The sequence below is a fragment of the Neopelma chrysocephalum genome, unplaced genomic scaffold (genome assembly GCF_003984885.1).
Source record: "Neopelma chrysocephalum unplaced genomic scaffold, ASM398488v2 Primary Assembly neopelma1_75, whole genome shotgun sequence".
In the NCBI taxonomy this organism is placed as follows: Eukaryota; Metazoa; Chordata; class Aves; order Passeriformes; family Pipridae; genus Neopelma; species Neopelma chrysocephalum.
The window spans coordinates 12,419,091-12,444,224 of record NW_020897736.1 but is presented as its reverse complement, the minus strand read 5'-3'; the positions used below and the strand labels follow the sequence as shown (position 1 = coordinate 12,444,224).

The window sequence follows — 25,134 nt, the reverse complement described above, 5'->3', positions numbered from 1 at the left end:
TTACAGACATGATGTGTCCTTATACAAAAATAGCTATATAGGCAAAACAATTACAGTAGGACAGACTTCAGATTTTATTGGGTTTTTTTCCAGCAGGCTTATTCATCAAATTTGTGTCTATTCACACGGTTGTCTGACCTATTTCACCACAGCTGGGAATTTTTTCCATGTTGTGGTACCAGTTTTAGTCCACAAAAGTAAAATGTCAACAGCTGCTCTAATCAACCTTGAAAAACCTTGTCTTTTTTGTACTTCAGAATTTGTTTAAACTTATAATAGGGTTGTTTCTACACCCAAAAATACAGGAACTATTTTGACAGTGATACTTGACATGCTTCATTTAAGAAGAATAATATGTTTACTAATGATGTGTATATATATATGTTTTAGTATTTCTTTATTTCTGGAGATTTCATCATCTTCTATAAAGATAAAAGCCACTAAAAATAGGATGTTAATACTGGCACAAATACCACTGTCAGCAATGTTCCTTTATTAAGACTGAGATTTAACAAAAACTTGCAGCGGGACTGTAATTCCACACCATGAGAGGCCTGGCAGCTCTGGGCTTGCTCAGATATCTCCCTGCACAGTCAGACAGCAAAAACAGTTCTTAAAACTTCTCTTCAAGACATTCCAGTAAAGACATTCCAGTACCTGGCTGCCGAAAGAGAGGATGAGACTTCCTCTTCGGGCCCTCTCATATTTAACACATGTAATTTTAATGAAACAATCCTCCAACGTTAACATAATTTATTACCAAATCATCTGACAGCAGTGGCCCAAGTGTCATTGGTGGGGAGACTGGGGAGAACCCATCCTGGAGGGATGCAGCTTCCTTCGGGGTGGTCAGCTGGCACCAAGTACTGATCCCATTCATGCCTTTAACAGAGAGAGTGTTGAGAGGACAGCTGGTAAGATTTATAATATACCCACAGAAGTGTTTTTCCACACTGATCGATACACAAACCACTATAAATTGTACTCTGAAACTTGTCTATCAAAAGACAAATGTAAAAATCGAATGTACTGCTGTTAAATGGAATAGTTATGCATGAAGTGCGCTCTGCCTCACACGAGCATCTGTTGGATATGACTCAAGCAAAAATCTTGAAAAAAACAGCACAATCTATTGCATAACCAAATTTGGAAGTTGGCAAACCAAAAGGGATGCTGATTTTACAATCTCAACAAACAGTATTTGTCATCTTTGACAAAAAAATAAAGACTTTGTTTGGCTTTACCTGATCTGGATAAGAGCTGCTACAGAATGCTCAGCTTGTAAGTAGTAGTCTCTGAAGGGTTGCAATAGATGGGCAAGTGGGAATTCAGCTGTGAAAACACAGAAACAGAAATTGTTCAATAATCCAGAAAAACCTTTGATTCTAGTGAGTCTTAGAAGCCCCAAATTTGCCAACTCATTTGCTAGTGCCCAGCTGTAACTTGAAATCAGGTCCCTATGTAATATATTAGGGACTATTTACATGTTACACATATCTTGGTCTGTACCAGAGCTGTCAGAGGAAAGCCAAGACTACCAAAACTTTTCCTGCCTCTATCCTCTAAAGAAAGGGAACATATGGACACTGAATCTATACAGATTACCTGAGTCACACCAAATCACCAGACTAAAGCATCTGTTGGGTGCTGAAAGTCTTCAATCTATTCTATTTAGCCTCACTTCAGATTAATCTACAACCTTCTCTTGCAAAACATTATGAAATAACCTTGAGATGTGCTGCAGTCTACACTGATCAGCTGAGCAGTTCCTCTTACACCACAGGTGTTAACAGCACACTATGTTTATTCCACCTTTTTCTCAGACCATAAATTACTCCAGTGGATTTCTTTCTCAACTAGTTCTGTGTCTACATTTCAAACCTCAGTGACTGTGAGATGGGGGTGTGGTGTGGAAAAACACTGTTAAGTATGGCACGCAGAATTTACCTGGATCCCCAAACAGCTTGGAATCCATTTCCAGTTTCTGCTGTAGTAGTTTTTCCCTTTCCTTCTTCTGTTTCTTTTCCATTTCCCTCTTTCTTTCCTCCTCCTGTTCTCCTTCCAGCATAACCCTTAATGCTCTCTCCTCAGCCTCATACAGCTCTGTGCGAGTTTTGAGCAACGTTTTCAGACTCTCCACCTGAGTTTCAAATGCTTCATCTGCTGAGGGGGGTGGACAAACACCTGAAGAGAAAGAGAAGTGATTTTAAGTTTTCAGATTCAGAAGGGGATTTGTTATCAGACTTGAGAGCAGAGCTGGCAAAATCTCAGAGAAACATGAGCTTAACCTTGTTAACAGCTGGAATTCTTATCAGAATAATTGTTCTATCGAGAGTGACCTTGGAAAAACAGGAACACAACCACTTGTGAATTCAGCATTTTACAGCTATTCTTGCAACTAAAATCCATTATAAAGACACAGCTTTTTGAAGCTGCACCTTGCTAGTCAGCACAGGGCACCCTCATCATCTTATTTCCTGGGTGTGCAATAAAAAAAGTTGGGTGAAAATCTTGTAATTAACCTTTTCTGGCAGCAGCCTCTTTTCTCAGTTTCCGAAGCTTTTCCAGCCCACGCAGGACATCCACCATCCTCTTGGTGTCTGCTTGTTTCTTCCGTACTTCAGACAAGACACTGTCAGCAGCAGCCTTAAGCTCTCGTTCCTGTGAGAGAAAAAAACAGACATGATGTGTGAAATATCCCTCGAGGACAAGAATCAAGTGGTATTTTCCAAGAGATGAGTGAAGCACTGGAGATCAGTCACTTCACAGCAACAGCTACAAGTCAACCATTCAGCCTTGCCTTTTTAAGAAAAACAGGCTAAACCACCACAGACTTCAGAAAACAAAAAAGAGTGCTGTGGGACTCATAAATTTGGACCAAATCACAGGATCATGGAATCTTTAGGGTTGGGAAAGACCTTTAAGATCAGCGAGTCCAACTGTCAAATCAGCACCACCACCATGCTCACCACTAAACCATGTCCTCAAGTGCCACATCCATGTTTTTGAACACTTCCAGGATGGTTAATGAACTCATAAAGCCTGATAGCCTTTAACCACATAAGTTTAGGGAAAACATTAACAATGAACAGAAACAATCCCAATTAAAGACCATTAACCTGCCACAGTCTGACCACAAACCCTTCCTCAGCAGCTGCTCTGGACCATCCCAGCAGCAGACCAGCAGAACAGGAGCTCTTTGGCCAAAAACCAACACAAAAACCAACCAAAGTGCCTACAGCACTTTCCAGGAAGACTAATTTGAGATGGGTTTTTTGCTTTGGAGACATTTTACTTCTGGATGAGACCCAAAAGCTTGCAAACAACAAGCTTTATGAAGGACGAAAGCAGCAGGCAAGGCTGATGGACACTGAAATGGTGCTGAGCACCACAGGGTAGCTGTGAGCAGAGTGGGCAGGCTGACACTTGGGACCAGAGAGGAAAACCTCCAGTAGTTCAGAAATAACTTAAACCTCAACTGTCAAGGGCTAGGACATGAGCATGGCAAAGCTGAGATGCCCACCAAGGCTCTCAAGGAAGAAGCAGGGCTGCAGACCTTGGAAAGGGCATGTCTCCAAGCAAGCTGAAGTCATGCAGCACCCCGGTGGCACCCACTGACCCGCGGGGCCCAAAGCCGGGTGTGGGGCAGGCACAGACCACTGTGACACCATTACTGGCTGGTCACCCCGCCCTGCAAACGGAGGGACACTCAGGAGCCCCCGGGGGAGGCAGGACCAGGCGCTCGGGGCCGTACCCGGTTCTTCTCCTCCACCTCCTGGATGCACTTGGCCCGCCACTGGTCGATCTTGGCCTCCCGCTCGGCGGCCCGGGCCGCCGCCTCCTCCTTGGCCGCCCTGGCCTCGAGCTTCCTCCGCTGAAGGCGCAGCCTCCTCTTCCTCGCCCTCTCTGCCTTCCTGCGCAGCGCCTCGCGGTATCCGGGCTCCCGCAGGGGCCGCACGACCTCCCGCAGCTCCCTCAGCGCCGCCTCCGCCTCCTCCCGCGCCCGGGCCCAGCCCGGCCCGTCGCCCTCGGCCTCGCTCCGCCGCAGGGCCCGACACAGCGCGGCCACCCCGGCCACCCGCCCCAGCGCGGCTACCGCCACGGCCCGGGCGCTGCTGGGGTTGGCGGCGGTGGGCGGCGGCGGCGGCGGCGGAGGGGGAGCGGCGCGCCGGCGGCCCAGGAACTGCGACAGCCAGAGCTCGTCCTGCTGCCGCTGCGCTGCCGCTTCCTCCTCGGCCCCGACCCGCGGCGGGGCCGCCGCCAAGTAGGGGCCGCCCGGCGGGAAGCGCGGCCCGGCCTCAACTGCAGGGCCGGCGGGCGGCGGCAGGAGGAAGGGCGGGGGCGCCGCCGGCCCCACCGGGAAGGGCGCGGGGCGGGCGGCGGGGCCGGGGAAGGGCGGCGGGAAGGGGCGGAAAGGCGGCGGGAGGCGGGCGGGGAACGGCGGGGGCTGCGCCATGATCCCCCTCAGCGCTCAGCGCGCCGCCATAACGCCGCCTCAGCGCGCTCCCCAGCCCGGCGCCGCAGCGCCGCCTGGCGGCCCGGAGGACCCGCCGCCGCCCGCCTCTCGCTCCGCCTAATTAAAAAAATTAACCTTCAAAAACTACCCCTAAAACTTCAGATATCTGGGGATGGCGTAAGGGATGACAACTCTCTCGCTGCTTGAATATTCGCTTTTATTCAAACGCCAGAGGTGAAGTACAAACTGTAGTTACACGGCATTTTTGTTTTCCTTAAAAACAGTTCTTGGGTTACAGAATTCCAAACAACTTTCAAAACTAAGTTGTTGAACAGTTTCACCTAAAATGTCGTGGGTTGTTTTTTTTTGTTTGTTTTTTTTTTTCAATCTGTTTAAAAAAGGATTTGAGTTAAAGGATTCAGAATTAAAAGCTGTTATATTTTTTCACTCTACAAAAAGGAAAGTGAGGATGCAGTTACAGATAGTTCACCACAAATTCCCATTTTGGGGGGACTAAGCTTCTAGAAATATCCTCAAATCCAAATGCAGCTTTTTCTGAACCATTAGTGGGTCATTTAACCTAAAAAACCCTGAAATCCTAAGGGAAGTATCTGTTGTACCTGGCTACAGCTGCATGTCACACTGCTGCTAGGGAAGAACACGAGCAGTACATAAAATTTACATGACAAAAATAGGGTCAATGGATTTTCAGTACCATTTCCTGTCCTAAACCATTCACTAGACTGAAAAGAAGGATGAAAGTTTTATTTAAATAGTGTGAGTCAAAATTTTAGGGAAACTCAAGTCCACGTTATCACCAAAGGACAAAACAAAGTTGTAAGTGACAATTTTAATTCCTGAAACAAATCAAAAACATACAGGTCCTTTAGTGTTTTTACAAAGACTTTCCTAAAGGATTGAATTCATTTTGGTGGAGAACAGAAGAGGGAGAATCTCTTTGCTGTGAGACTAAAAATCAAAGACAAACCCACAAGATGCAATACTAGCATTTGAGAATATAACTTAAAAAGCACTGTATCCTGTGAACAATCACTACTGATTACAGCAAAAATATTATACATTTACTTCTTTCATCTCTTAACATTATAAGATAGGTTGGGCAAATAGCTGGCACCAAAAAATTGATGCATGATAGTTCCAATACGTTAAACAAAATGTACTATATTAGAACATTAATATTTAAAAATTTATGGCGACTTCTCGTCCAAATTCAGATGGTTTTACTGCTTGTTCCGAGGAACCTCGTTGACCCCTCTGGAGAATTAGCAAATTACTGACTTCACCTTCTCTCACAGTATCCAAGGTGACTAAAGCTTAACTCCCAATGGAGATGTGAACAGTATTATTGGATATTCAAATTACTGTAACAAACCAGTGTCACATTTTAACAGAATCTCCCAGAAGTGTCATAAAGTGTGTCCCAGTTTTTCCAAAAGGGCTTCCTCCCCCACCAATGTAACAAGTCACTCCAGCACCCACTGAGTTTCAAACACCAGCAGGAATCTAACACTGACCTGAACAAACCCCTGTGAGCTGTACGAGGAGCTAAGATAGTTTACTCACCCTCTACTAATTATTAATTTTGATTTCCCATTTGTAGAGTAACATTATTGTAAAATCTAAGTATTGGCAGCACCTGCACTGCTGGTTTAGTTTCTGCCAAGAGCAGTGCAGGTGCTGCTGTATTTGCTATACATTTTAATTGAACAAGTGTAATATACAATTCATATTTGAGCATTATGCCATCCCAGTCCACACTGTCCATCAAATCAAGGTGATGCTGCAATAAGATACACGATCTGATTTAGCTGATAAAGTTCCTCATCACGTATCGTATCCGAGACAGATCCAATCCTTTAGGATCAGCCTGAATCCAGAGGCAATCATAAGGAAAGAACCCAGTGAGCTTTATGCAGGTGAGCATTCTGACAGTGTTTAATGGTTTGCAGCATCTGCTTGTCGGGGCCAGCCTTCCTCCTCCACGCCAGAGTCGTATTCCTCCTCGGATGAATCTTTAGTGGGAGCCCTGGAATTAAAACAAATGATCAGATACATTAGAAATTGAGGGAAAAACAGTTTCCAGAAGTTCTGGAAAAAGTTCTGACCTTCTGATCTGGAAACGGTGCTGTGCACATTTACAGTACCACCAGTACACAGTCTCATTAACTGAATTCAATTAACCTTCTGATTTTCAGTAAGTTGTTTGATTTAATCAATACATTTAATACTTCTGGTCCTCTACAAAATCACTTAAAGCATCAGTGTAACACTTTCCACTCCCACCATGCTCTGAGACACCAGGTGTGCTGAGCCAAGCTTCAGCACAGGCAGATAAGTACATGTACCTCAGAGGAGAAAGTCACTCAAAAAACATTCTCAGGGGTAGAAAGCAAGACAGAATTACTAGATTTGAGAACTGAAATTTAGGAACTAATTTTTTAACCTGTTTTTAACCTGACCCGTTCTCTCTCAACTCCATCTGCTGTTCACAAAAATTGTTTCCTTTTAATCCAGATTTGTCCAGTGCTTTCAGCATTCCACATCATTACCATAACATGATCTTTACAATATAAAATTGATTATTTTAACAAGAGTTCAGCAAATCAATAGATGTGCCTTTGTGGCTCTCCACTGCTGCACGAGTAATGCAGAAAACTGCAGTAGCCTGGAGCTTGTATCAAAAAACCACTTCAGTGGTAAAAACTAGGGGGAAGGAAACAGTTCTGTTTCAGAAATGTCAGTACAGTCACAATTAAATTTCAGGTTTTTACTGTTAGCTTATAATTTACTGCTATTTCTACAGGTATACACACATAAAAGCCTTAAAGTAACTTCATCTATGTTATTTTTAAATTTCTGTTTAAAAACTAAAGCATTACAAACCTAAGGCCTCTAGGACAGAATGGGCACTAATTCAGCTGTGTACAATATACAGAGCATTGGGTCTTTTTTAGGTTGTGTGCATGGATTTGTGTTGTCCCATAAGAATACCTGTCTAGTTGTATTACTGGTCTGTTCTGCTACTTCTGTCATGGTTTTACCTAATGTATCCTGGCTCTTTTTTGCCTTCTACAACATCTTTGTCAACTTCCACACAAACGATGTCAGAATTGGGCACTTCAAACATGGGCTCCAGCAGCAGCTTTTCCTACAAAGAAAATAGAGGGAAAAATATTTCTGTACACCCTCTTCTACATAACAATATGGTCACAAGTGATTTTCAGAGGTAAAGATTCTTCTTGGAAGAACTCTGAATATCCAATTTTAGAAAGACTTATTGTATCCATATAAGAGTTAGAGCTAAATGAAGTTTTGACTGAAAATTGGCACGCAACTCCAGGGAGCTTAATTTACTCTATGTAAGACTTAATTTACTCACCATTATAGATCGAAGACCTCTGGCACCAGTTTTTCTGTCCAGGGCCAGTCTGGCTATAGCCTTCAGTGCATCCTCAGTTACATTTAATTCACACTACAAAGAGAAAAATGGTAAGTTCAGTTAATTATTTCATTTATAACTCAGTCTGTTGAGTGCAAGCATTACTGGAAACACCACTGTATTTATAAACATGAATTCTGAAGAGTCATCAAATAAAGATTCCAACCTTATCCATGCTGAACAGAGCCTGGTACTGAGGGACCACAGCGTTCCGGGGCTCCGTGAGAATCCGTACGAGGGTTTTCTCATCCAGGCTGTGCAGAGGAACCACCACAGGCAAACGTCCCACAAATTCAGGAATCATGCCAAACTCTATGAGATCCCTGGCTTCCACATGGCGCAGCAGGCGATCCTTCTCCTCAATATCTTCCTGTGGATCCGACTCCCCACTTATGTTGGCAAGATCAGCCGCTGCTGCAGCCCTTCTGCCTTTCCCCATGTTAGATGGTGTCCCAAATCCTAGATACTGCAAAACAAACATGGTTCTGCTACAGAACTGCAATAACTGAGTTTTCTTGATGTATAATGGCCCATCTTCGCGAACGAAGATTTGGGGAAAGGTCTTTTACCTTTCCAGCCTGCGCAATGGATTTTTTAGGTGAGACACAGCCTGCGCTGAACTGAGCCCACCCTTTAATCCTAAGGTTCATCTGCCGGGGCCAAGCAAGCTTGGACAATGGCAGTGAGGTCCTCAGGACGTAGGTTTGTTTAGAGTGTCCTTCTCATAGATGGATGGCCTCACAGGGCTAACAACCTCCATCAGGCCAGGAGACCAGGACTTGAACCCGTGGACGCAGCAGTGAAAGTCCTGCACGCTAACCACTAGGCCACCAGGGGTCTCTTTCTTGATGTAAATAAATCACTTTCCATGTGTACTAAAAAATCTGCACTGACTGATGCCATTACATATTAATTCAAGCTCAAGAAATTACTTATAATAAAATTAGACCCCTTGCACACAGCTTCTTATAACATCGACCCTCAGTGAAGGATCAATACATGAGCCTAAGAGCAAGTTTTTCTTAAAATAAAGAAGGTTAGTGATGTGTCCTGGTCAGTTTACAAATATCAGTGACACTTCATAAGTGAAGCAAATGCAGGCAAATATGTTTATGTGAAAATCTACATTAACATGAATAATATTTCAGTCAAATTAGAAACAGGGTCCACATTTTTCCAGAAAGCTGCAGCCAGAACTCTGTCCCAAGACACCAATATACGAAAGAGTGAACTGCATGACCAGGTATTTTAAGATAATGACAGCGTTTTAGCACCATTAGCTCAAACAAACAAATTCAGTGTGTTTACAAATATAGCAAGACCTTTACAAGTCAGTACTGTGAGTGGTAATTAAGATGATGATCTTTCAGCTCAGGTACAGCCTGATGCACTCACTTTTTCATTCTTCCTCCTGCTGATAATTCTATCAAGACCATTAAAAGCACCAGAAGCTACAAAGAGGATGTTCGTTGTGTCCACCTGCACCGTTTCTCCGCGGAGTTTACGAGAATTCTTTTCTGGAACATTTACTATTGTGCCTTCAAGTAATTTTAACAAGCCCTAAGAAGGAGAGAAGAAATAAGCAATGAAAAATTCCTCTGTGTAGCATCATGTAAGAGGGCACACAACGCTGTGCTTACTTTCACAGGTGTACTTAGATTTTTTGCTCCCTTATGCCTTTACAGTAAGTGTCTAAAGAAACAAGTTTTCCATATGAGAATCCCAGTCAAGGACAAAAATCTTTCTTTAATGTGACTCCTATTGTGACATTATGAGCTGCACGTAGTGATGAGTTGCTCTAAGAGTTTTGTTAAAATGAGAAATGTTATCTGATCTTGCCTACATTATGCAACTTGCTGTCTGAATGCTGCCAAGATGTTTTTCAATTAAAGCATTTCAATGAAGCCACTCTCAGATTGCTTTTATTTTCTTGAATGACCAAAGTCAAGAGGAAAGATGAGGGATTCAAAGGTGATAACTAAGGAACTGAGGAACTATGACTATAAATACCCATGCTGTTTGACATATGACAGGATATGTCCACTCCATGGGCTGTTCACTTAAGAAGTAAAAATCACTCCAGGGAAGTATTTACCTGTTGAACACCTTCTCCTCCAACATCTCGTAACTGATGAATACCAGGGACACTGCCAATCTTATCTACTTCATCCAGAAAGACAATTCCTGCAGTTACAGAGAATGGATTTAAGGAAGACCCCACTTTTTAATAGGAGCAAGAATTTACAGGGAATAACAGCAGCAGACTGTTCTACTTCCCTACTGTAAACTGTAAAAACATAGGCATTTTGTCCAACTATGGACAAGGACAAAAGTACAAGATGGAATAAACCTGAGAAGAGCTCTAAGTCTGTCTGATTTAAAGTGTTAAAATTTAGGTACGTGCAAGAGGACTATAAATTACCGAAATACTGGTGGTCTTAAAAGTTCTGAGCACTTGGGTAAAATTAACACACAGTAAAAGTTTACCCTGCTGGGCTTTTTCTACGTTGTAGTTGGCATCTTGCAGGAGTTTTGCGATGACAGATTCAATGTCTTCCCCAACATAGCCAGCCTGGGTCAAGGTAGTACAATCACAGATAGCAAAGGGTACATCCAGGCATTTAGCCAGAGTCTGGGCCAGCAAGGTTTTACCTGGTAAAATAAAAACTGCATGTTACAACTGCCATTTATTTCTCGAGAGCACACAAATATTTGCAGAGGGACTTTTAACAGGGGCATGTAGTGATAGGGCAAGGGGGAATGGCCTTAAATTCAAAGAGGGTGGGTTTAGATGAGATATTAGGAAGAAACTCTTCCCTGTGAGGGTGGTGAGGCCCTGGCACAGGTTGCCCAGAGAAGCTGTGGCTGCCCCATCCTTGGAAGTGCTCAAGGCCAGGTTGGACGGGCTTGGAGCAACCTGGTCTAGTGGAAGGTGTCCCTGCCCATGGCATGAGGTAGAATGAGATGGGCTTTAAGGTCCCTTCCAACCCAAACCACTCTAGGATTTACCATAGGATCATCATTGCAGTTATCAGACATTCTGAACAATGCCAGCATGTTCATATATTCACATAAGAATACTTTCCAAGGCAGATAGTTTTCATAACTAGTGTTTTTTTACACTGGCAAGCTGTATTTCTGATTTTAGTTGAACAGTGCACATTTAAGGCAGCTTGAAATGCATACAGTGTCACAAATAAAACGCCACACAATATAAAAACCAGAACACATGTACTTGCAGAGTTTAAAGATTAAATAAATCAGTAGTCCTTTGCAGACACTCAGGGTGCAGTGCAAAGTCCAATTGCTCCTGCTTTGAAGTTGGGAAGAAACAGAATTAAAATATTATTTAGTGAATGTTCTCCCAAACAGTCTGCAAAATGCCATCACTTCAGCACAAACACTCCCACTTCTTACGAACACACAATATAATTTCTCTTTACAACCCCCTGCAGCTGATCTGTCCCAGAGGTGAAACAACTCTTTCTAACTGCAGCATCTCAGCTTGCCAGCAAAAGCAGAGAAACTATAAATGCATTCTATTCCAGCTTCGTCAAAGTGGCATCTTTTATTTGGTCAGTAAATACAGGCATTAAAAATAGAAAAAAAAAGAAAACCACACGACTACAGCTCCTTCCTTTTTAAGGCCACTTAGTGTGTTAACGTGGCACGAAAGCAGTGAAATCCCAGTTTGAAATTCACAGTTTCGTTTTTTTATACACCAAATTGGAATAATTACAGAAGAGGAAAATCACTCATTAAGAGCAAATTCCACAAAAAATGTGACACCTATAAAAACATGCAGCCGTGTACCTGATCCAGTTGGTCCAAGTAGCAAAATATTACTTTTTTCAAGTTTTATGTCGTCGTTGGGTGAATCTAGTACTTCTCCTCCCCGTTTTTCCTGAGGTATCTGCTGGTTCATTTGTTGCTGCATTGATGCTCCCAACGCATTCCCATGTGGACTGATTCCAGCAATCTGCAGCAGTTCTGAAGAGAACAATCACAGCACTGTTTGAGCACCAACAAGGTCTGTCATTACCTTAAATACACAATAACAGCTTGGTCTGTTCTGCAAATCTCTAATTCTCTATGTACAGATGTTTACAGATTGGACTGCAACAGAAATATGGCACAGTTATTACAAAAACATGAGTTCCAATCATGTTTTTGCACAAGCATGTATGAAAAGAATTTCTAATGGTACAGTAGATTACCTAAAAATACTCTTCTACATTTAAAGACAAGACAAAATTTTCAGTCCTTACAAATTAACTCATTTTAACTGTAATTTTTTATTTTTTTAACATATGAGAAGAAATAAACCCAAATTGTTGATCTCTATGATGAAAAGAGTACAAGAATTGGATTTTACCCAGCATTTCAAACTAGTAACTAGAGACTATTCTACAGTAACATCAAGAGGAGGTATTTCAGAGGAGGACATGAGGAGAGAGTTCACTTACTTGTAAATCTGTACTCATCCTCCCGTCTTCTGATTTCTAATTCTAAGAGAGAGGATGAAAACAGTAATAAAAAAATAAGTTTATAAAGGTTTATAAATTCTCCACCTCTTGCCCTCTTCTGAATACATCTCATCACTGTCTATGAGTGTATTTCTAGCAAGAAATCCCCACATGAACTAGTTGTTATTGCTGTCAAATAACCCAAAACCCAATTTGCATGTTTTTAAAATGACAGCAAGCTTTCTACTTCTTAAAACAGTAATGATCTGTTACCTCTGATTAGATTTTCACTTTAAAATCACCTATAGAAGGGAAAAAATGCAATAATATAATTTTGTTTGAAAAGGCTTCCTAAACTCTCCCATTTATATCTGAGTGTTACAATGTAAGGCTTTACATATTTCAAAGTACTATTTGTTATAAACATTCATTATCAGTCTCTCTGGGTATGCACAGTGTTATCTCCCTGTGGAGGGTCAGGAACTTCCTGGTGCCAGGTACACAACTGCTCTCCTAAAATCACCTGAACAGCGCTACTAATATTCCCTCCTCAGTTTAAAGTCTTATTTATGTAAATTTAACAAAATGAAAGATTTCTGTTTGCCTAACATGGTATTTTTTTTGCAAGACAGAACAAAACACCTTAAAAAAAAAAAACCAAGGCACACTTTGAGTCAGAGATGGTAACTTAATCCTACTTCTAAAAATAAATTAGATCAACATAGCTACACACTTACTCAGTAGGAAAAGTACTGCCAAGAGTAGCTCCATCTATACCTGCTAGATATGGAACAATACTATGGTGACCACTGGATGCTGCCAGCAGCAGCAGTTGAGGTTAGAAATCTAAGTACTCATCAATTTACCTATGCAAAATATCACCTTCCTGACCTGCATTGCTGCTTGCAGCTTAAGCAGCAGATTTACTGTTAAGCAGTAAATGAGATTAGAAAGAAAAATTTAGGAGGCTCGCTTTAGAAAGTTAAAGGAGAATACCTAATAATATGTATCAAAGAAAAGGGCTAAACATTTAATATAGTAGGCAATACTCCAGGCACCATAAACCTTCTGGATTACCATTTAAATACACCACAGAAGTTCACAGTGAAAATTAAATTTAACAAAAGTTCTTTTAGATCATTTCACTTACAGAACATCTAGTGTCAAGGTAAATCCTTCTCAGATTTATTAAGTTAGCGTCCTTAAATGATAAGTTTTATTTGACCCAAAAAATACCAAACATCATACAAACCTCTTGGAGTTAAAGAAGTCTGCTTTTCAACTTCTGCTTGCTGCCTCAGGTTAGCTGGGATATTATTGTAGATCCTCTTGTAATGATTATACACAGCAACTGAAAGCACCTTCTTGGCAAAACACTGACCAACAACGTATTTGTCGAGGTAGTTGTAAATCTGAAAAATAACTCAATCTTAGCAACACTTCTAAATCACCTTGCAGAGAAACAAAAAAATAGTATATTGTGCCAAAGAGGGACTTTGATCTAAACCAACCATTACAGACCTGAGAAATAGAAACTCAATATCTAAAAAACCAAAATATATTCCTGTGGATAGGTTTACTTAAAAAACATGGCTCTTACACAATCACATTGCATCTGTCAGTTCTGCCTTAATAATACTGTGTAGACACAGTCATTTTCCCCTGAATTTGTAAGAGGAACAGAAATTTCAAGAATACTTAATTTCTTAAAAGAGGCCTATCAAGGAGCTTCAGAGACCACGACAGTCCACCAGGAACTGAGAAACAGCAAAAGCTCCCTCACTAATCAGGAGAGGGAAACCAAATGACTTCAGATGGTCACAAGCTAAGCAGCCATAGCTCTCACCCAAAACCAGGCCAAATAAAAGGCTCTGCAGCTACAGAAGGAAGCTGCTAAAACGAGGATGTACAACGTGAGGCCGTAGCAGGAAATCAAAGATACTCTGGTTGGTGAGGGATGAGGTTACTCTCATGGCCCCAGAAGAAAATGAAGGTACTGGACTTCAGTCACAAGACAAAGGTAGAGGGAAACAAGCCCAAATACTTTTATTGGATCTACTTGTTCCCTTTATCAGTGCTCTGCTGGGTCACACAGCTCTCACAGGTTTAACCTTGAGCTAATCATCTTTATTGTTTGTTGCTCTGTCACAGCAGCCCTTTACACACCTGATGTGGGTTAAGTGAAGCATTTCACCCTGCTGGAATACAAAGGGACAAGAATTAAGAAGGAATTAAGAAGGTACCTTTTTCGGTGGGGGTGGTGGCTTCTGCTGGAATGCCAATTTCACAGCTTCTGCTGCTGACTCGGGCTCTTTGATGATGCTCTTTTTTGTGTCTGCCTCTGACAGTACAACAAAAAAGTGGTGACACTTCTCACACTTCACAAAACGGGTGGAAGCTGCAGAAAAAGTGAAACAAAATGGTGAGAGGAATTGCTTTGACAGCATTCAGTGAACTGCCCGAGTTTGTCACACAGGACAAACACCTGTAAGACAGCACAGCCACTCTGTGTACACACACTTCCCCTTCCTTCACCTTAGAAGATTTAAAAGCAATTACTGGCCTATGAAATTTGACACAGAGGGAATACGGTTTGCCCCAAAAAGTCACAACAGCAATCATAGACAGCAATCAAACAAGGGATTTAAAAGCAAAAATCTGTTTGATACTTCTCCAGTAGCACTACACTTGATAGGAAACTTCGCACCTCAGAGAGGCAAAATTAATGAGAGCTTTTTACAGAAATTGTTTCTAACTCTCAAACTAACAGCAAAAGAAACATTGTGGTTAGGGACAGACTAAGGTGAGGGGAAGCTAATCTAGAATATCAAAGACTGCTTTGGCAGCTCCTGGTCCTGCATCCCACTGGCTTTGGAACACTGTGAGTCAGGCTCGAGTCACCCAAGCTCAGGACAGAGAACGCAGTGGGGTCACACAAAGGGCTCATCCCACCCAGAGGCAGCTGTGGTATGCAACAGACCCTCAGGACTTGGATGTTCTGTAAGATCTTCTGCTTATTTATTTTTACTGTCAACAGTGGAACAAATTTCTTTCAAATTCCAAAAGCTAAACCCTCCTACCGCTCGCTGACTTTGTGAACTATGTCTCAAGAAATCATGTTACCTGCAAAGAGTGGTTTCAAAAGCCTGAAAACTAGAACCTGCACTGCTTCTCTTTTACTTTGGAAAAGCAAAGTTGAAATAATAAAAATAGTCAGCAGAGAAGAATAATAAAATACATTTGCAATTCAGATTAGGTCCTTTCTAACCATATTACTGTGCTATTAAATGCAAATCACATGCAATGGGACTGGTTTAAAGTAAATATATTTGTAAATACATTCAATTAAAAGCAAAGTAATGCAGCAAAACAACCACATGAAACATTTCAATGTCCAAACTTCTGAAATCATAAAAGGCTTTTAGAAAATGGTCTGAACACTGTAGCACCAGCTGATTATAATAACACCCTCTAGCAATAAACAAGCTGCTTATTTATAACTTGTTGTTGCCTCCACGGAGCTGGCATCAGCAAAAGAGGAGTGGGTGGGGTTTTTCTTACTATTAATCCCACCTTATACCTGGATAAGCAGGGACAATGGATTATTTTAAGAATGAAGCACCTAATACTGTGACCATCACAGCTTTATCAACTCTAGTCCAAAGAAAATTTGTGTAACAGCCTGAAAGTTCTCCTGGCAACCTTCCAAATGATTTATCTGCCTGGATGGAGAACCACTTGTGTGCAGCCACTCCTCTTAACGTAACTATTATTTAGCAACAATATTGTAGGAAAAAAAACAAACAACCCAGCCTTTCTCCCAGTGCTCACCCCAAACACCTGATATTCTTGATGGCAACAGAGCCACGAGGCTGTTGTGCTTCTTTATATAATGCTTTATTTAGGGTGGAATAGCCAGAGGAACAGTTGCTCCCTTTACAGACCCATAGGAATGGTTAAAAAGATGGAAAATAAAGAGTAGGCCGTAACAGCACTGCTGTGCATCTTTAAAACATCATCCACTAAAAAAACTGAGTATGCTTATCAATTATTTCAAGCAGCACAAAGGAAGGTTATTATAAACTTCCTAATTTTCAGCAAGATCAATAGAGTCTGTAGAGAAACTGATGTGTGGGGTGCCTTGGAGAGGAGACTCTGTTAATCAAACACATGAGACTGGGCAGTTTCTATCACCTACACAGCAGTCTGGGGAAAAAGCATCAATATGTGCTTTAACAGAACAAAAAAAATTTGAGGAATTGGCTCTGAAATGCAAGGACACCAACTTTAAGCGCTGTTATCTCCCTAAATCTGGGCATCCAAAATTGCAGGCAACTTTGCTAATCTTAAATACTGCCACGTTTTTATATTTTCTTTTAGCAAACACTTCAAAGCACAGCAAAGAACCTTCACATAAAATTACCTCCTTGTCATAAAGACGTCTGCAAATATTTACAGTGTGCCAAAATGCAAGTCAAGTGTTGTTTTCAAATCAGGCAACATTACCCCAGAGGCTGCATTTGCAGAGGGATTTCTAAAGTCTGTGTGAGCTGACCTTGCTGAAGAGAAAGGCTGGGTTTTTATAGCACAGGAAACCAGAACAACTGGAGGATTAATCTTAAACATACTCGTAGGGTTGAGATAATGGGCCACTATCAAACTGCTATAAGGTAAAAATCATCAGGAAAATGAAAGCAGGGGAACTAATTGCTTACTGATGTACAGTGGCAGGGAAGTCTTGCTTTGGAGGATGCAGTCCTGATGGCATCAGGTGGAGACAGTAAAAGCAGCATCTAAATAAAGCTTCTTATGCCAATCAGCTTTTCTGCTATTGGATTTCACTCTACATCTGAGCTCACGTCTTATTTCACTGATCACAAACTCCTTACAGACTTTCACAACCCAAAACAATACAGGAACTGCTGAGAAAGGAGGTCAAAGCAAAATGATTTTGTTGCTTGCATCACATTTTCCCTTCATTGGTAATTACTGGAAAACCATTGCCAAGCAATTCCCTGGGCAAGGTTTGCAGATACAAAGTGAAGCCCCATCAAAAACAAACTCCACTGGACGACCAGCCTGTCACACTGCCACTCAATGGCAATTAATTTGCTAATGAATGTGGCTTTTATTCAATATTTTGTCTCCCTACTTCTCTCAAAAATCTAATACTTATACTGAAACAAATGCTAATTGCATGTTTTCCTTTGGCTTTAGATATTTACTTAAGCCTCAGCAGATTGGTAATTCAAAGCAGAACTGAGCAAATTCGTAATTTTTTCCTGACTAAGCAACATCAAAAGCTTATCCAAAAAAATCAAGTTACAGTAGGTTTAATACAACCTGCAACCCAGTCATTTTGGGCAGAACAGGACAGATTTTTTTTTTCCTTATTCGTTTCTGGTTTATTTTTTTTCAAATAGTTTTTAAGATAATTAGAACATAGCTCTTCTGTTTTCCAGCTGCTTTATGCAGTTTGGCTGGGAAGCAGCATGCTCAAATGAACAGACTAAACCAGAAAAGACACAGGTCCTGAGAAAACTTCACCATGAGTCACAGGAATTTTGGAGAAAAGTGGGTTTTCAGTCCCAAGCTCTTTACAGAACCTGTGCCATCCTGATGCTGCAGTTCAAATGAATTTTAGATTGTATATATCAGACCTTTTCTCCCATAATGTTAGTATGAATAAATACTCTTCCTAAGAAAGTTTCAAGCATGCTTAAATATTCCCAGCAACACTGACAATACAATAAACCACATCTCTGCTTTCCAGGGATACACAGTGATGGTTCCAGGGCAATGCCTGAATGGTATTTCCAGACAAAAGCACAAACTCCAGCACCAAGGGCAACACACCAGGGAAGTGAGAGAGTTTCAAAATGACTCTGCCTGTTCATGAATCATAAGAAGGTAAATGAGCTCAAAAATCCTTCCACTGTTTCCAACCACACCTAGTCCAGGGAGAGACCAGCATATTGAACAGCAGACAGGATCATATTTCTAGTTCCATGGACTAGGCCCAGACTTTGCAGAGCACATTGTTGCCTATAGTTTCAAACAAACTAGGAAAAAACTTTGTTTCTGGGGAAAAAAAAAAAGAAACTGAGGCTTGATCCTTCAAGATAAATAAATACATTGTTGTTACTACAGAATTCCCTTGTGATTCATGACTTTAGATAATTTTAAATGAGTAGCAGCAAATAACAGCACATCCCCTCATTGTTTTCACCAGCTGTGATATGAACAACTGCTGAACACGTTTATGCTGACCTTGTCTTAAGCTTCTTAGTGCACAAGTCTGATTATGCCTTGGTACTTCCTCCTTGAGCCCCACCAGCTAACAATGGGTGTTTGCTTTCTGACAACTGTTTTCTAAGCTGGTCTCAGTAGTGCTGAAATAAGGTGAAATGTCTTCAAGCCTGATAGAACCTAAAGCATAACTGGCATTAATTTGGATTATACTTCCAAAAAAAGAGTAGCTATTGCTGCTGGAGAACAGGCATTTTGGATTTTCTAGTGGGCCTTCTGTTTGGAATGTACTATGGATCTGACTTTGCCACAGAAGACTGTTCTATTAAGCCATCTGTCAGATACTAATTCCTCTGCTGGATAAGCACTTTGGTTATAGTACATGCAGGATTAAAGTTTTATTATTTAGGAAAGAAAGGACAGACATTACAAACGTGCATATATACAAGTATATATTTATAGAATAGACAGAGACAACTACCAGTACTTCAAATGGTATTGTTTATGCATAAAATGCAGCAAACTATTTTAGAACTGCACATTCACAGCTACAATCTGAATTCCACCATAATATTCCCACACATCATAGGAATAACACAAATGTACCCACAGAGACAATAAATGATTACACCAACAGGGCCAAACTAAGCATAACAAGATTTCTGACATCATATAATTAGGTAGGATAAAACTCAGACTTACACACAAAGGTCTCCACGTGTGTGCACAAGTCACCACATTTCGGGCAGCGCAGCTGGTTCCCTCCTTTCCCAGAGTTTCCAGAGCTTGACTTTTTACTCCCACCCTCTCCAACAGATTTCTAAAAGAGATTTCCAGACAATTAGCCCCGAAACAATGGAGCTGGTACAGCAGGCATTTCACACAGTGCTTATGGAATCAAATAATCTGAATACTGCAATTGCTGAATGATGAAATAACTGTTGTCAGGATAGTTTAAAGGCTTTGAAAACTCAGAGGAACACGACATAAACACCTTGAAGTGTGCACACATCTGAATTTCCCAGGTCTGCCAGTTTTGGATGCCCACAGAAAAGGTATCCCATACCTACATCAGAACTGCTTGACTGGCACTAGAACAATAACAAGGTAAACTGTGCCAAGAATGTTTTAATAGTGTATTTCAATGTTTTAATGCCAGAGAAGAAAACAAATCTTATTTAGAGAGTAATTTTATTATCTCAACTGTGTTGATTCTAATGGTTTCTGAAGCCACAGCTCTTCTCACACCCTTGACAGGTGTAGCCATGCTACATCTGTGCTAAAACAAGCATCTCAAATTGCTTGGAAATATTGTATTTTTTACTTCTAAGGTAAAATCCTACTTGTCTTTCTGCATGTTACCCTGTTTAGTGGTGTTCAAGGTTATAATTTCTTAAAATCTATATCTGTTCTATGCCTTCATACTTTGTTTCTTGAAAGTTATGATATTTTAGGAAACAGCAAAGATCTCTCTTCCCTTTTCTAAGGTAGTTCCCCATTGTTTAAACCTTGCTTGCCTACTCATTTCTCCTCACAACCCTTTGCAAGAAAAAAATACTATTAAAATTTTTTTATCTTCTTTATTTGTTTTTTTGAATCTAAACCTTCAGAACACACCTGTGCCATCTGGACAATTCCTCAGGTATCACAACACACCATACTAAGGCAAAGTTATTGCCTGTGAACTCTCAAAATGTTATTTGCTGACTAAAGAGCAGTTTTATTCTCAGGTAATCATTTATCTGAAGAAGCTGTTTATTAACTATAATTATAGAGAACAACCAGGATGAAAACAGACTATAACTGACTAACAAGAATAGAGCTCATGTCCTCACAGAGTTGTCTTGCTTAACACAACTCCCAAATTGGTGCTAAAAAAATCACAGACATTTTAAAATGTACTTACTTTAAAAAGCCTACTTGGGAGTAGCAGGTTTTTGAAGGAGAATAATTCTGATGGCTACTCTTTCCTGAGACCTGAAACCTGTTGTGGATTTATAACATCCTATAAAGTTTTCAAGTGTCTCTTTACACTGGGTAAAAAGATTTATAAATCCGGGAAAAGCGTTGTGGGACGTTTATAAGGTTTCTCTGCTAAAAAATTCACAACACAATTTATCTTGTTGTAGCATTTTGAAGGACTGGAAATATCAAGAGCTGGCAAAAATGTCATGATAATTCTAAGTAAAAAATCAATTAAAAAAATTTAAGGAACATTTTACATAAACTATTGAAAAACTCAATTTGTGGAGATTACCTTGTTTCCATCTCCAGAACCATCTTTGCTCACACCATCCTTTGAAGCAAAATATGCTGGTGTTTCTGAAAAGTTCCTAAGAGGAATTCGTTTTAGGGAACAAGTTTCAAAAGTCCCAAGTTTTCCTAAAACAGGGATGCGCGTACGACCACACGTAATACCTGAAAAAGAAACACAGAAATTAAACATTAAAAAAATCCTCCAGTTCTAATCCCGATGCCACCCAATCCCAGAATGTATTTACATTAAATGCAGCTCAAAGGTTTTGGCAACACAACACTCACATTTCAATTATCCAAAATAAATTCTCTTCACCACCTTAATGTTCATCTCAATTAAAGTTGCCTGGATTGTCCAAAAATGACCCAAAAGTAATTTTAGGTTCTCTAATGTCAGACAATGGAGAGTCCCGTTGTGGCATGAAATAGGGAACATCCCAGTTATGAAACTGATCCTCAGAATGATAAACACAATCAACTCACAGCATTTATTGTGAAATAATTCAACCCCTGAAGTCAGACAGAGACCTTTGAAGTGTCTCCTTATTATGCAAAAATTGCCAAAAGGGTGTCTCAGACTCAGTGAACGCATGTCTGGATTTGGCTTTTGCTTGGGAACTCTCCTAAAAACTCGTTTCCAGGAATCTGAGGCACCACTTGACAACAAACTGGTCCCGAGGAAAACTGAGAGGCCGTGTCCTACTTGGCAAAGGTAAATCCAGCGTAATCTTAACTTTCAGCTCCTGAAAGACCTTACAGCCAACATGAAAAAACAAAAACCTCATTGAGAAACTAAACAGCCTTTTCCTCCTCTTGCAACACGGGCAGGATTGCATTTCATGGCTGTGACGTGTACCAACATATGTTGTGCTTGTGATTTCAACACCAACAACAGCCTGGAATCCATATCTCAGCTCTCTCATTTAAAGAGGCAAATTTTCGTTTGCTCTCTGCTTTTGATAAGGACTCTGTGCCTTACTGACAGCAGAGCTGTACAGCAACAATGATAATTACAGACCTGCTGATCACGTGGTTTTACTGTTACAGAGATGAGAGAATCCTATTGAAAACTCCAAAACTCTTCTAAAAAAATAATAAAAAGAATGGCAAGAAGAGTACAGTTAATTTGCTCTGAAAGAGGTAACAATGACAACAAAGAGGTGGAAACTTAGCTGGAAGAGGACACTTCAAAAAATTCACCTACTGTAAGAGGAAAATAAAGAAGACAACCTAAAGTTACCAGAAAAACTCTCACAGGCCTCTGAAAAGTCACAACCAAAACAGCAGCACCAAATGAGATTTAAAGCTGGTTTATTAACTTAGATACTGCTTAAGATTCCTGAACCTGAGGAGGACTTGCAGCTATTTTTAATGTGACTAAAAATGAATCTTTTAAAAATGTCTAATAGCATTACTGTAAACGTGAGGGAGGAACAACAATCAGTGTGCTTTCCCATCCTTAATTCCCCTTGCTGAGTGCCACTGCAACACGTTCCAGATTACACAGGATAAACCATGAAAACATCACAGAAACTTAAAAATATTGGCTCTCTTCCCCAAGCAGTTGTGTCTTTCAACTGAGTCTGCAGAGAACTCCAAAGGCTCCCTGTGCCAAGTGCACTTGTCAGTAAAGAATAAGCTTTGGAGAGTGTTTACAATGCAAGAGCTGTTCTTGTCTTGGAGGCTTATTCCTCATAGATGGTTCCTTTAGTGAGAGCTGGTTTAGAAATTGAGAAAAGACCCCTTAAAATAAAACAACCACCACCACCTCCCCTCCCCTGAACAAAACCTGAAGTCACCCAACTTTCCTGCAACACAGGGAGATTTGGCCTGTGGAGTAAGGATGAAGCACTAACACAGAAGTTCAAACAGCTTAAAAAGACCTGATTTTAATTCAGAGAGCTCCTGTGAGACAGAAAATGCACTGAGAACTGTATGGGATGAACTATGAAGCCATGTCCAGTGTCGAGTGCTGAGCTGGGAAGGCTAAACCAGGGGAAAAAAAAAATCATATTACTGCTACATCAGCTTGTGGCTGAAAAGCTGCGTCCCTGTGCTTGTTGTGAGGTCTGAGTGGTGTTTTTCTGACAAAATATCATTGTGTAATTACAGAACAAAGCAGAAAGAAAATTATCACAACTACTTTCTTGCATAAATAAGCCCAGAGGTAGATTTTCAGGAGAAATCAACATTCCAGCCTGGCAGCTTCCACTGAATGATCCAGATACTGGTAAATATTCCAATGTGTAACAGCTGCCAACATTCACTCACACACCTGGCAGTGGCTCAGGTGGGTTTTTTGGAGCAGTAAATTTAAAGGATGTGTCTCTAAAGTTGGAATCAATCCAGGGTGTTCGGATTAGTGCCTTAAGAAGTGACGGGAAGCTCCTTGACACCTTATTAACCTTTAATTGATACTTGACGAAATAAATACTGACTTTTGGGCCAACTTTCAGATATCTTGGAAGAATCTATTGCTCAAGAAAGCAAGGGGGAGACTGTGACAGAAGTGAAGGCTCGTCTGTCCCACACATTCTGAACACTCTCAAGTTTGTACCAACCAGCAACAGCAAATGAAGTGCCAATGCCTAAAATCTTTCTGACATAATAAAGCACCTGGCAGAAAACATAATTTATTACAAGAAATGCACCAAAATAAAACTTACTTATTTTTAAACAACTTCCAAGGAAAATTGATACATAGATAATTGTATTACTCTGTATCTGTGTTTTAGTCTCATCTGGTTTTTTTTGCATAACCCTCTTAAATCTTAGTTCTGACCAAAAAAATGCAAATTTAAAAAAATATAATTCTGAAGTGAAACCAGAACATTACTTGCTTTAAAGTTTATTTTTTGGTGGGTTTACATAAGGACAGGCTGGGGTTGAAAGTACTGTTTTAAACCTTCCAGCACAGGTGATGTCTTGAGTTGTAGAGTCAACTACAACGAGTTCACTCAACTCTCAAAGGCAACAAATCATCTCTGACTCATCCAGGACATTGCCAAGGGTCCAATAATTCAAAATATTGACGCAAATGTGGCCACAGTTTTGGGGGGGGGGTCTGCCTTTCACCCAAAGCATCCCATGGTTTGTCAACTCTCAGTACCCACAAGAACACCAGGAATAGGACAAAACCAGTAAAAAAGCAACAGCCTCCCACCACTTCAACAGAAAAAGGACAAAACCAATAAAAAAGCAACATCCTCCCACCACTTCAGCTTCCAGCAAGTGGTCTGCACAGTCTCTCTTCTACAAAGTTGGAAATAAACAATTACTTTCTGCTCATCGAAACCAAGTTCTCATGAGAAACATTTCAAGTCCAGGCTGCAAAAAAGGTAGGCTTTTAACCAATTAAGCTAATTAAGCGATTTTAAGCTAATTAAACTCCTTGACTCGCACCACGGGGTAACACACTCCACCCAACAGCTGCCGAGCATCACTTCTGTGGATAGAAACTCTATTCTAAAACGTATTTTCCCACAGCGAGGGCAAACCCCCAGGAGCTTCACATCGCACAACGCAGACATTTGCACCAGCAAACGATTAACAGGAGGGACTACGAGTCGCCCCGCGGTGCCGCCAGGGCGCGATAAGGGCAGCGGCGGGGCCGTGGCTGCCCCTCAGGGCCGCGGGGCCGGCGGGCCCGGGCCGGACGGGCGCGGCGCGGGCGGGTCGGGGTGGCGGGTGGGGGTTACCTCTGCGGGCGGAGGGCAGCGTGGAGCCGAGCAGGCGGGCGGCGGCGGCGCAGCTGTGGCAGGACATGGCGAGCGGCCGCGCTCCCCCCGCCGCCGACAAGGCCTCGCTGGCGGCGCCGCCCGCCCCGGTAACTCCCCCCCTCCCGCCTCCGTGACACGACCTAGCGCGTCACCGCGGGACTGCAGCTCCCAGCGGCCATCGCGCGCCGCGGTGGCCTGCAAGCAGCCGGCCTGCCGCGCGAAGCGTCATGGGAGGTGTAGTCCAGGCGGTGAGTGGGCGCGGGCGCGCCGCGGGGCGCCATGGGAGATGTAGTCTGCGAGCGACTGCCTCGGTCTGCCCGCGGCTCCCTCTATCGTCCCAAAACACCCATTATTTCAGGTGATTCCTGGCTTTTATTCTTCTTCCTATACACTACATGAGAGGAGTATTTCCCTTGGATCGCAGAAGTAATTTTTTAAAAAGCCTTTCGTGGAAATATCAAGCTGAGACGGAGGGTGGAAAACTTCAGGCAAAACGAAGCGATTTTAGGAGTGGATAGAAGATGATGC

At 41.6% G+C, this 25,134-nt stretch overlaps 2 protein-coding genes across 3 annotated transcripts; both read right to left on the bottom strand.

Moving 5' to 3' along the window:
* Window positions 1-50: 50 nt before the first annotated feature.
* On the bottom strand, window positions 51-4,478 carry PDCD7 (programmed cell death 7). The gene is made up of 5 exons (XM_027688100.1): window positions 3,755-4,478; window positions 2,523-2,661; window positions 1,948-2,184; window positions 1,245-1,332; window positions 51-882 (listed from the first exon to the last, which is right to left on the bottom strand). Exons 1-5 carry the CDS (start codon window positions 4,454-4,456, stop codon window positions 765-767), a joined length of 1,284 nt encoding a protein of 427 aa, XP_027543901.1. The 5' UTR covers window positions 4,457-4,478; the 3' UTR covers window positions 51-764.
* A 176-nt stretch (window positions 4,479-4,654) lies between these two features.
* CLPX (caseinolytic mitochondrial matrix peptidase chaperone subunit) lies at window positions 4,655-24,707 on the bottom strand. 2 transcript variants are annotated; one of them, XM_027688351.1, is made up of 14 exons: window positions 24,586-24,707; window positions 20,889-21,049; window positions 19,334-19,451; window positions 14,626-14,780; window positions 13,635-13,794; window positions 12,383-12,424; window positions 11,730-11,906; window positions 10,404-10,568; window positions 10,012-10,100; window positions 9,312-9,476; window positions 8,083-8,382; window positions 7,857-7,949; window positions 7,519-7,625; window positions 4,655-6,503 (listed from the first exon to the last, which is right to left on the bottom strand). In XM_027688351.1, the coding sequence occupies exons 1-14, from the start codon at window positions 24,650-24,652 to the stop codon at window positions 6,413-6,415; spliced, it is 1,890 nt and encodes a 629-aa protein (XP_027544152.1). In that variant the 5' UTR covers window positions 24,653-24,707; the 3' UTR covers window positions 4,655-6,412. The 2 variants fall into 2 exon arrangements, with proteins under 2 accessions (XP_027544152.1, XP_027544153.1); XM_027688352.1 differs by lacking the exon at window positions 12,383-12,424 and having other exon boundaries at window positions 24,586-24,706.
* Between the last annotated feature and the right edge of the window lie 427 nt (window positions 24,708-25,134).

Coding starts and splice junctions, on each gene's coding strand:
- PDCD7 (XM_027688100.1), bottom strand. CDS start 4,456: ATGGCGCAGCCCCCGCCGTTCCCCGCCCGCCTCCCGCCGCCTTTCCGC. Junction 2,185..2,522: donor AGAGGCTGCTGCCAGAAAAG/GTTAATTACAAG, acceptor CTTTCTCTTCAG/GTGTTTGTCCACCCCCCTCA. Junction 883..1,244: donor GCAGCTCTTATCCAGATCAG/GTAAAGCCAAAC, acceptor TCTCTGTTAAAG/GCATGAATGGGATCAGTACT.
- CLPX (XM_027688351.1), bottom strand. CDS start 24,652: ATGTCCTGCCACAGCTGCGCCGCCGCCGCCCGCCTGCTCGGCTCCACG. Junction 12,425..13,634: donor GACTTCTTTAACTCCAAGAG/GTTTGTATGATG, acceptor CCTCTCTCTTAG/AATTAGAAATCAGAAGACGG. Junction 11,907..12,382: donor GGATGAGTACAGATTTACAA/GTAAGTGAACTC, acceptor TGTTCTCTTCAG/AACTGCTGCAGATTGCTGGA.